Source organism: Parasteatoda tepidariorum, chromosome 1 (assembly GCF_982258835.1).
Source record: "Parasteatoda tepidariorum strain Cologne lab strain chromosome 1, Ptep-v5.0, whole genome shotgun sequence".
NCBI classification, from domain to species: Eukaryota; Metazoa; Arthropoda; class Arachnida; order Araneae; family Theridiidae; genus Parasteatoda; species Parasteatoda tepidariorum.
Window position 1 is genome coordinate 11,679,737 of NC_141755.1, and position 12,515 is coordinate 11,692,251.

Below are 12,515 nucleotides of genomic sequence, written 5' to 3' on the forward strand. Positions count from 1 at the left end.
CGCCCGATGGATTTATAGATTTTATACATTGCTTATCACTGAGCAAATATCTTTCAGAGGTGAGGAATATGTTTCGTCTCCGATATTTAAAACAGTTCTCATTGATATTCACATTAGTCATCGGCACTTTGAAGGCTCAAGGTAAGGGTAACTCTACAGGCACTCTTTTATGAGAAAAAATGAAATAATTTAAAATCCAATTTACTTCTAAAGTGTTGCTTGAATTTTAATAACGCATCTACTGAAATCGAAAACAATTAAGTGTTTTAAAACTTATTAAAGTAGATTAAGATATATTTGATATATTGGAAAGATGTTAAGAAATATGATGTTAATTGAACTATTTAAGTTGATTATGCTTCAAAATTATTGGATATTAAAATTTTCTTATCAATCTGTATTTGAGAGCTGTTTAAATTCGAAAATCTGCAGTTTGAAAAAGTAAATAAATAACTTATCGTTTCACTTAATACCTAAATTGAACTTCGACTATTTTTTAATTTAAGAGTTTGTTATATACATATGCATAACAGAAAAAGGAGATACCCCCCCCCCCTAAATACATTAAAACTACGCCACTGAGATATCTTTTCACAGATAAAAATAATAGTTTTCTCCATTATTTAGCTTTTTAAGCAAAAAAAGTATTTAATTTTTACAAATAGTAGTTATTCTGAGAAGAATTAAAGTTCAATTTTTTGAATGAAATTTTCAGAGATCAATAATTTTTCAATAACATCGGAACGCTTTTAAGCAGATATTTCCTTTTCCTTATTGAAAATAAATAAATAAAGTAATCAACAATAAAAACATCTGTTAAATTTTCAATCATGTTTTTTATTATTTATCTATTTGTTTTATTTATTATTGTTTTTAATTTTTTTATTATCAGTGAAATTAATTGCTTTTCAATTCTCAAAATGTGATTTTTTTTTATTTCGTTACTGAACAACACAGTCTGTAACCAACCAAATCTAAACAAAGAGTTATAGAGAAAATTCATGAATCGAAAAGTTAAAAACTAAACAAATAGTTTAAAAAAAAATTTATATTTAAAAACATGAGTAAAAAAAAACTAAAAAAACCAATATTTATTTCATAAAGATTATGTAAATACATAAATAACAAGCTTAATCATGTTATCTATTTATATACAAACAATATAGATAGTAAATAACAAGCTGTAAATAAATAAGTAACATTGCTTAAATTGATTCGTCATTCATGTAAAACGTATGAAATATAAACAAACAAATAAAAACTTTATAATTGTTAAACTGTGTTTCAGAACATTTTAAAAATTTTAAAATATATGTTACGTGCGAGCAGCTATATGTTGTTTTTTGGCTTCCACTGTCTTCTTCATGTTCTCAGAAACAAGATATTGACCCATGAGGACCCAAGATATTGACCCGTGTTAATTTTTTTCAATCTTCAGTAATACGATTTATTTTATATAATGTGTGAATTATTTCTCGAAACTTAGCAGAAAGAAATCGTAAATTTTTTATCTTTGCTGTAATGTTTATTATTCCATAATGAAACGGCACTAAATAAGGAACCGGTAATTTACAGCATTTATTCTAAAAAAAATAAAATTTCCTATTTTTTCGAATAAAATTTTCGGGTATCAAATTTGCAATACGAAAGTGATATTTTAAAACAAACATTTTCATTTACTCATTGAAAAAAATAAATAAATAATAAAGAAATCTTATATATATATATATATATATATATATATATATATATATATATATATATATATATATATATATATATATATATATATATATTTGAAATTTGTTTTAGAGTCATCAACCATAGGAATAATTCATGAATTAAAAGATTAAATTAACAAAAAATAAAATATTTAAAATTAATGTTTGAAACCTGAGACGAAAACTTTACAAAGTATTAAAGATTTTGTAAGTAAATAAATAAGAGTAAATTAGTCCCTTCATATTTTTTTTAAATACAATTTATTTTTTTATCATATATTTTCATAATAAATGTTTGAAAATTTTTTTTAATAAGGACTTTTTAAGCACTAAGTAAAAGATTTTTCTGTATAATTAGATTGTATTTATGAATTTATGAATATTGCATAAAGTAATTTTCTTTTTCGAGATTTGCAACTGTATAAAAACTGAAATTAAATTAAGAAAATTGAACTGTATAACTGTATAAAAAAAACTGTATAAAAAAAATGTAAATTTGAACTGTATAAAAAAAACGCATGAAATCAAAATTAATAAAATAGAGTAAAATAAAATTAAAAAAAAAATATATGATAGTTTGTTATAAATTATTTTGAGTTCTATATTATTTAAAATATTAAATTAAGGTAAATTGTATTTTATGGAACATTAAAATTTTTAAATTTTTGATACATATTTTGTATAAGCTGTAATATGTCATTTTTTGACTTCCACCATCTTCTTCATTTAACACTTTAGGGTTTAGAAACAAGATAAAAATTATTATCTTGCATTTTCATTAATCTTCAAAAATACCGTTATAACTTCACATAACTCATAAAAAAAAATTAAAAAAAAACGGAGATTTTTTTATCTTTGTTATTTTGTTTCTTATTCTGAATCTTGTTTCTTCGTTTCAGGAGTTGCCAGTTGGAGTGGTATAAAAAAATTGTTTCATTTCAGTCAGTAGGGGGAGAAAAAGAAACTCATCGGAATGCTCGTTCAGGGTGCGAATTTCATATTTGGCGATATAAACTAGCTTGACTGCAAAATAAACTTCGTAGGCTTTCAAATACGTTTACCTAATAACCTCCTTTTTTCCGGTGGTGCATTTCGCTGTGCAGTAGAAAAATCCACGTAAACAACAAAAAATAAAAAATTCAAGTTTTTATATATTTAACATTTTTGTATGTTACGCTATAAAATGTAAATATTTTTCTCTCTCCCAAAAATCAATTGTTTTAAATCAATTTTCTGAAATTCTACTTTAGCATTGATTGTATTAACAAGGAAAAAAAAGCAGCCTTTCTCAAAATCTATTGTAGAAATTTTAATGTTTTATTTATTTATTATACATTATAAATTTAAACAGAACTCCCAATAATAAAATTTTTGGGAATATGAATCCTGATCACACATCGCGCGGAAGCATTACGTAAGCGGGGGGAAACACAGGAAGTTTTCTGAATTTCTTCCGGTTTTAGGAATAAGTTTGTTATGGTTTACATTCAGTCAACCATCCATAACTGAAATTATTTTACCATTAGCTTATAATATTTAGTCGCAACATAACGTCGTCGCTTTTAATATTTGGCTTTCGCTTTTAACATGAACTTATAAAATCATGTTTTAAATGAGTTTTTTTGTTGTTGATAATTTTAGATACTGATCCCCCCAAGCCCAAGTTTCCAGATGTATTTCAAGTCGAAGTTCAGGGAATACTTAGAGACGAAAAAGTGGAAGTGGATGGTTCCTTATATTACGATAGGCTTACTAACAGAGCAGCTTTGCACTATAAACATCAAAATGAATTTTCAATAAGCATCTATAATTTCAATGATAACCAGTTGATGTTTATTAAAGGTAATGTAATATGATATTCCATCACTAATATAACTAACTTTATTATTTTTACAAACATTATTTTTTCTAATTCCTCACGTATAGTGCGGCTTTCAGGAGAACTGCTCCAGACACCCGTCTCGAGTCGTGGCGGGTACTATGGTTACGAGGAAAGGTCACTTCGAATAGGGGTGTGGGATGAATGGTTTTGTCTTAATCTTAGTGCAGGTCATCGTGAGTAAACCAATCGACACCTTCTTTCCTCCATTTCACCCCCATTAGAAATGTGATCTCGCTTGTTACCATAGCAATAGACAGTCCCAGACTTTCAGTCTGGAGGAGTTCTCCTCAAAGCCGCACTATACTGCCTTTGAATTGATTGCCTGTCATGTCATTTGTCTGCTATCTGTTAGCAGAAATTTTTACAAAACGTTTTTTATATTAGATTTCATAATTACCTGTTTTTGAGAGTTCTTCTGAAACTAAAAGATAAATAAAAATTTATATAAAAGCTGAATCTTTTTATTGAAGTCAGTAATTTTGTTCAGAAAATATTGAAATTGAGCTTTATCTTTCCAAAAATGTAAAAAGACGAGGCTTTTGAAACATTTTTCCATTCCCTTCTCTGCATTACGATAGTTCTCCAATTAAAAATTTATTATAAGTTTCCACTCCCTATTAGAAATTCATTTCAAATTGAGATAATTCCAAACTCTAGTCTAATAGGTTTAATATCTTAAATCTCAAGCATGAACAGTCTATACAGAAAGGAAAGACCAATAAACCTCAAGCAATCTACCTTATTAATAAATTTAGTGACATCTGTCTCCTCGAATAACTTAATTCAAAATTGTGTTATACAATTCAAACAGTGATTCATTACATAATGAAGAACCGTGATAACTCAGGAGATAGAGCTATCGCCTTCTAATGAGGTGACCCTGGTTCAAATCCCAGCGATGGCTGGTAAATACGAATTCTGAAATCTGGCTCGCACCAACCACAGCGCTGACTTAAAATATCTTCAGTGGTAGACGAATCATGGGTTAGAGTCCCCTTGCTGTGAGGTTAGTCCCATTAAAAAGTCCTCCTCTGAGGCAAAATTTCTCCCGATACCTGCTCCTGAAGCCCACTTGTCTTCTGGATTGAAAATTACAAGTCTACTGAGTTGAACATTGATCGTAAAATTAAAATTGGGTCGGCTGTTCAACGACGGTTACAAAATGAAAATAAATTGCATCATGAGGATGTTCGAAATTCTAATAATTTTCTTTAGCACAGTGAAACCTCCGGAAAAGACCACCTCTGAATAGCGACCTCTTCTATTTGCGACCACTTTTGGGAGGCACAGAATTTTTTCCTTAGACTAAGTGCTGAAGAAAACCTTTTCGAAGAGAACATCAAAACCTCCCCCATAGACCGGGCAAACTTCTGCACCAAATGAGGAAAAGATCAAATAAGGAAACACGGAAAAATATAAAAATTAAGAAATATTAACAAAATAAATAAGTCGATTCAATTATATTCAAAACATTTGTGAGTGGCTCTTATTAGAGCACTTTCGGACGATCTCTGGAAGAAATCATAAAAAAGAGCTCTCGCTATGACGTTAAATTTCATTCGTCGATCCGGTTTCCATGAGATCAACACAAGTGACATTTCCGTACCAAGAAAATAACATTGAGTAAAATTATAATTGCTTGAAAAAAAAATCATGTACTTTCGATAACATTTTGAAGTCAATGAAGGTAACCTTTATTGACTTCCATTAACGATCATTCTACTGTGGAACAGAGAGCTGCCGCGCACAAGAAGTTTCACTGTATTATTCTATTCTGATGCAATTTACCGTTGTAATCTTTTATAGTCTGGTTAAATCTGGAATAAGCTTGTCAAAGTTAGTATATCAATTTTTTACCTTAGTTATGTAATAACAAAGTTGCAACTTTAATAACCATCTTAAAATTATCACATCCTTTAAAGCAGTCATTTTTTGATTAGTATAGCGCCCATCTATTAGTCAAATTTGAATTATTTTTTCTTTAGTAAAACGAATTTATTTTGCTTCCTGTACACTTTTATGAAACATTATGTCATTCTGACCAGTAGCTCCTTTCTTTTATCTAGCCTTTCGAAAGTGTAATTTTATAATCAACAAATATATATATATATATTTTCTCATTATTTGATCTACCATCTTGAAAGAAGCGTTTCAAACCACATGCAAATATGAAACTCATGACTAAAGTTAAAAATTTGAATTATTTCTATGAAAAACGTAACAACAAGTTTTAATGGTATAAAAACTGAACTCGAAACTAACGTTAATTAGTGTCAACCTTTCAAACTATTAAGATTGGAATTAGGCTCATCGTACAGATATTTAGTCTAAATAATGAAATATTTAGTTTACGGTAATACTATTTGCAGATTTACTCTAATAATAAAATTTCAGAAAACGTAAAATTTAATATTTTGTTCAACGTATTTTGACTTAAAAAAAGCAAACAAAAAACATTAATTTAAGAAATAAAATTAGGAATATTATATTCTAGAATGTTACCACAGAAATAAATTTAGAGGTTTAATGCTATTTGACACGTCTAAATGTATTATGCACAATTGATTTTACCTTAAGTTTTGCTAATTAGTTGACCCATATGTCGCTAAAGGTTGCGTGTGCTTTAATCTTTTTTATTAGGCAGAAATATCTCAAAATTTATTTTTTAAAAATAATCTACTAATTTATTTTCCATTCTAGATTTCACTTGTAATGTTAAAGAAATACCGGCAACTGGGAGCCTTTTTCCCTACTCTACAGATGGACAAAATAAAACCCTTAACCCAGCGGAAGAATTCTTTTACTTTACTACTTCGGTATGCAATGCTCTTATTCAAGTTTTTGTTGCAATTAAGCTTCCGCTGACGATAATACATTGCTCGTCAAAATTGCTACGTCAGAATGATGGCGTCACATAGTCGTTAACCTTGCATGATGGATTTAACATGACGTCATATGCAAATGACTTGGTATTCAGTATATTCATGGAAAGCAGACGACAGTGGTGACAATTATAATGCGTGCAGAAGTGGAGATTCGATAGCGATTATTAAGTTTGCGATTATTCGATTATTATGCTATTATTAGCGATTATTCGATAGCGATTATTTTCTCATATTAAGTTTGCATTTAAATGTTACACTCAGTTTAAAAAGCTGCTATAGCTGCGGAAGAGAAGGATATCCTGGTCTCTGTACATAATGACAGTGCGCAAAAAAGAAAAAAAATAATAATAATAAACGGACCACTCTAAATAACTTTTGATCTAATGTTCGGATCTTCTTGTTCTAGGACTCAATCTTCGGCTGATTTCGCTCAGGTTTTCTTCTTTGAAATGTAAGATTACATTCGTTAAAACTATGTAAAAAATTGCATGCTATACAGCTCAAAGTTTTTTCGATTATTATTAAATAAAGTAATAATTACTATTTACTAAAAAATATTTTTTTTTGTGTATATGCTTTGGAAAAACGAATAATGTGCAAACATTTTTCAACATATCACAATTTTTAACAGTAAATGGTTCAAACCATTGCGGCCTTATTTCCCAGATAGTGGCTTATTTTGGATGTAAGAAATCCAAATTCATTGAAAAAAAGGTATGTTTATTCAGAGAAAGTATATTTTTATCATTGATTTTGTAATTTGAAATTTCGTCTGCAATAATTAATCAGCATCGTTCAAGTCATCCCCTCGATCCCTTAAGATTGAAACTAGGACGTGAAGATCCGATCCTAAAAGTTATTCGAAGTGGTCTGTTTATTTTGTTTGCCCACTGTAAACATATATAAATAGCTTTTAGTGTTTGTCTGTCTTATATTTAACTTAGTTTCGACATTTACTACAGTATTACCGCTATATATTCATACGATTTCATTCGCATTTTTATATCTTACCGCCTTGTATATAGATTTTTATTGTTCTATCTACTCATCTCCCCTTCATGCTTTCATTATCCGACTAATCGGAACTGGATATTTGCTGACTTTTTTCTGTAGAGCTTTGAGGGGACATTTTATCTCTAAATAAATCTACTTTAATCTTTTATAATTCACGACTCATAATTCCGATGAAGAATCAGTTGTTGCCACCTTCGGAGGCAGGTACGGAATTCCTGCATTCCTTGTAAATTGTAAATAGTTGTTGTACTATATCGTGTTAAAAAAATGCCTATCAGTACATGTTTGTATATAATAACTTGCCGGGGTTGCGGTTTATCGTTCTGCATTATTACTGGTTGATACCTCTTAACTGTCCACAGAAGGGAATCGATTGTTTTAGGACGGTCATACGGATTGTTATGCTGGATTTCAGCGATCCTCCGCTACTTAAGCCAAGAAGACAAACCTTTTATCCTCATGGCCATAAGGGGACGCACAATCGCGTTATGAACCCCGAGTGTGTAATTGGAGTCGTCTGCAAAGCAACAAGTTTTTACCCAAACAATTCAACAAAGTTTGCAGCAGTCCTTCCCCATTATTTTTAGAATCAAACACATGTATATGTCCAATAAAAGTAAAATACTTTCTTTCAAGGAAGTGCATTTTTGTATTTCCGTATTTAACCCATTTTCTATAACTGAGATTAATTTGAAGATTTTAAAGTTGCTTTTATAATTTTAAAATTTTATCTTAGTTCTTTGAAACCAAAACATTCGACAAAAATTTATTTTACTGGTGTCAATCTTAGGCTCATTATTGTAATGTATATTCCAGGTGTTTGACCGAGAAGAAGAATCTTTGTTTCCATCTTATGTATTTAAGGACACTATTAATGATACTCGATATGGACTTCTCAACTGCAATGTCTTTCACATTTTTTCCAGTAAGTAATTATCGCTTACCTAAGTGGGTTTGTACATTTTTTTTTTAATTTGATAAGTCAAAAAATTTAATTTTCTTTACTTTTTTATAAAATAATTTATTCTAAATACTTTTTGAAATTATAGTTTAAAAGTAAAATTTTGAAATGCATCCTTAAATTTTATTTAAGCAAGTTACTTTGTATTAATTTGAAATCCGCTTATCAAAATAAAATAGGTTAGGGTTAGGAGAGATGGCACATCTGCAATTTTAAATAAAACAAATAATGCTATTAATTTCTCATTTTTAACGTGTCTTAGCTTATTGGGTAACTAAGGGATATGTTATTGCTGTGTATTGTGGAGTATTTTTAAGGTGGTGTCACTTCGCTTATCTGTAACTTACTAATTATTGATGGATGTCCTCTGGAAATCCATCAATAATTAGTTAGTTACAGATGCACCAATACGTGTACCGTTTCTATTAGAATGGAAATGCGAGGAACGGGGCAAACTACAAGTTGCCATTCACAACCATAAAATTTTGATATTTGATTGATTTATTCCAAAGAGTGATAATGTTCTGCCTCTGGCTTGGACATCTCTATTTTAGTTATGAGTTGTAAATAAATTTATGTGACGAGAAGGATATTTTAAAATCTTGACGCAAACGATTATGTAATATTTTCAATGCACTTTTGTAACTTTATGTAATGTTGCTAAAATAATCACTTTTAATGTTTTGAAGATCCTTACATCGAAACTATTATAAATTAGCCGTTGAGTTAAGCCTAAAAGTCAAAATAAATTGTTTCCTTAAAGTAATTGTTAGTTTGTAAAAATTAAAAAAAGGTGTATATGTTTCGTAAAAAAAAGATATAGGATTCGTCTTTCCATACTTGAATGCTTTTTCTTATCTTCTATGTTTCATTTACAAAAAAAATAGTGCGTGGAGTCCCTCCGCGCGTAAGAAGTTAAACTTCGCAACCTGATTGCTGTATGTCAAATCATGTTGTTGTTGGTTGTAATAAAAGACTAATTTATTCGACCAAGTCATTAATAAATTATATTTTTCAACTGCAAGAGATGTTTAGTTGAGAGCTTTTTGATATTTCTTCCTGTCAGAAACTTCTCCTTGACAAAACTGTCTTGATTTTAGCTTATTTCAAGCACCTCTTATCAAATATGAGTAAGCTTATTAAATATATGAGTCTAAATTAAGATATTAGTCCAATAACTGTCTATTTTATTTTATAAAGTTTTACTTTTTTTCCTGTATAGTAAAAATGAAGGTTTTGTAAGTTTCAATTTGCCATACATTGCTTCAGCATTTTAAAAACTTTTAAATTTCACAAACGAGAAGACGGTATCGTTTGCTGATATTCTATTCTAGTTTAATGTATGGCAAAAATTCTCCTATAATTCATCGTTATTGAATTAAATTCGCTTAGCTTAATTAAAGTCTTTTATTAAATTAAATTAAATTCTTTTATCGAATTATATTCATTTATTAAATTTATAAAAACATTTCTTTTAAATGTCAATTGAATAGAGGTAACGAATTTCTTCAAAGAATGCAAAGATATGGGATGGTATGTATGGATAGTATGGATATTTTTTGTCCATGCAAACACGCACACACTTAAATCACATGAACTACTCAATTCATGAGTCTGTTTGTTACAATATTTGCCTTTAATTTACCCTTCGCTAGCATATATATGTATAGCATTATACTACTTTCATTTCACATTTATTCCATTTGGATCACTGTCAGGCGACGTGTCGCCCTTTTAAGCGTTGCGCATCTTAGCCAGTGAACTGCTCGGCACCCGATATTTTTTCATATCTCTTTTTCCCTGTCACAGGCAAAGAGAAACATTTTGCACCAGTTTTTTTAATCTTTAGCCACCATTTTGTTGAAAAGATTAATATTAATTTCGGAAAAAAGTTTGACTGTCCTTTGAAATTTTGCTCACGGCTGGTACAACATGTGAACCACAGGTAACGGTATGAATGGTGCACCGTAAGCAAGGGGTTAATGTCCTAAAGCTTTACTTTTATGTTACAGAGCCAGAGTTTGAATTACCGGACTGCGACAGTCACACCTGTAAACCGACTATGATTTCCCTCTCATTGAAGTGTCCACCACTGGACCCAGACGAGGAAGAAATGCACCATTCTTACAACTTCTTCAGATTCAGGTCAACTATCATCGATGAAAACGTGTTTCAGCCACCGGTTGGTATCCACTGCAATACAATTTCTCACAAACCATTTCCGGATTTTCCTCCCTATTACAGCTTCTCCTACAATCTCATCAAAGAGCAAAAAGAGCCAGGCAATGAAGGAGGAGGAGTCTACACAACATATAAAAAAGTAAGATTTTCTGATATTGCATTGCAAGACCCAGAACTTTTCAGTAAATTTTAGAAAATCAACTTGTAAAAAAGTCGAATTATACAGTCGAAGGAGAATAGAAATTGAAAACCTGAATAATTAAAGGCCTAATAGATTATTTTCATGTTCAATATACCTTCCTTAAATACAAGGGAATCAAGGGGATATAATTATCGACTATGTAAACCTTCATCTATCAAAAGGTATTTCTGATGGAATCAAGTTGACCTGTCTTATATACTAGTTAGTTGGTATTTAATATTTCTAGTGATAGTTACGCCACAGTATAAAGCATCTCGAAAATTCCTCTTAAAACAATGTTAAGCTTATGATTCTTGCTAATGTTTTAACTTACGTTCCAAAACATAATTCTTTTCGAGCTTTAAAAATACCTGTTAAAATGTTCCTTAACTAATGTTTTCAATTACGGCTATGAAAACTTTCCAAAAAATGTGTTTAAAATTGAATTATAAAAAGAGGCTCTTAATTTCCAGGTCAAATCTAATGCCTGTTTTGAATTACATATCAAATATGTCTCAAAACAGCCCCCACCTGAATTAATGTACTACTTCTGTACTCGGATATAAAAGTTGCAGAAACGACTTTTAAAGCCATCTTTCGGAATGGTTTCTGATAATGTTGTTTTCCTAATAACCTCGAAATCCCTAAACCTTGTTAGTTTCTTATAACCGTCGTTCAACAGCTGATCCAATTTTGGGTTTACGACTACTAATGTTAAACTCCGTAACTCGCATTGGCGTTACATGGAGAGGAAACCTACAAATCTCTCCCACGGTTAGGCTAACAGCAAGAGGACTCTAATCCATGATCCATCTACCACTGAGGATATTTTACGTCAACACTGCAGTCTGTGCGAGTTAGTTGCGGAATTCGTATCGCGACCAGCTATCGCTGGGATTCAAAACTTCGATTCAACTCATTGGAAAGTGAAAGCTCTATCTCTATAGCCACCACGGCGCAACCTTAATTTTTCTTTTTTTTTTTTTGCATCCGTCGTTGAACAGCCGACCAATTTTGAGTTTACGACTACTAATGCTCAACTCCGTAGCCTTGTAAGTTTTGAACCAATCCAGAAGACAATGAAACTCCTGGATCAGTACCTCCAGAGGTATTGGTTTGTTATGGGAGCATGGAGGACTTTGCGACTCGACAGATTTAACGTGCATCAGTCACTATAGCTTGTTAGCGTAGCAAATTCTTGTTTTCGGAGATTGTGGAGAAGAATGCTTCACCATACCCTGCAGACTTTATATTGCAGACTTTTTTATTTATTTTGCAGACCTACTACTTTTTTTATTGCAGACTTTTTGTTTTCGCCGTAGACAAATTAGCTAAGGAGAAAGGTTTAAGGAAATATTAAGAATGACATAATTAAAGAGAGTTTAAAAAGTGGTTCGTGGATCGTCTATAACTGAGTGCAGAAGTACATCCCGGTAAGGTATAGGTCCGGTAGCAGAAATCCTTCAGCACGTTATCGGCATTGGAGCCTCTGCAAATTATTTTTCATCTCAGATTTAAAAATAATAATTATCATACGCCTGAAGATTATATTTCATCTCATATTTAAAAACCAAACCTAAAATACTACTGAGAGGTGAGACAAAAAGAGGTTTTTATTTCCTTAACTTTCTCAATTTGTTTATTACGTAAGCCAGAGAAAAGTTAGCTCATTAATTTCCAAATAATGTTC

At 30.5% G+C, this 12,515-nt stretch overlaps 1 protein-coding gene across 1 annotated transcript in view; it reads left to right on the top strand.

Annotated features, from left to right (window-relative positions):
* The window catches only part of LOC107457224 (uncharacterized), a 52,538-nt gene continuing 40,023 nt past the window's right edge, over positions 1–12,515 (top strand). The window contains exons 1-5 of the mRNA XM_087159265.1: positions 1–141; positions 3,363–3,563; positions 6,304–6,419; positions 8,319–8,427; positions 10,476–10,783. Of these exons, the coding sequence (XP_087015391.1) occupies positions 69–141; positions 3,363–3,563; positions 6,304–6,419; positions 8,319–8,427; positions 10,476–10,783 (807 nt within the window). The 5' untranslated portion in view covers positions 1–68. The remainder of the gene's footprint in view (positions 142–3,362; positions 3,564–6,303; positions 6,420–8,318; positions 8,428–10,475; positions 10,784–12,515) is intronic.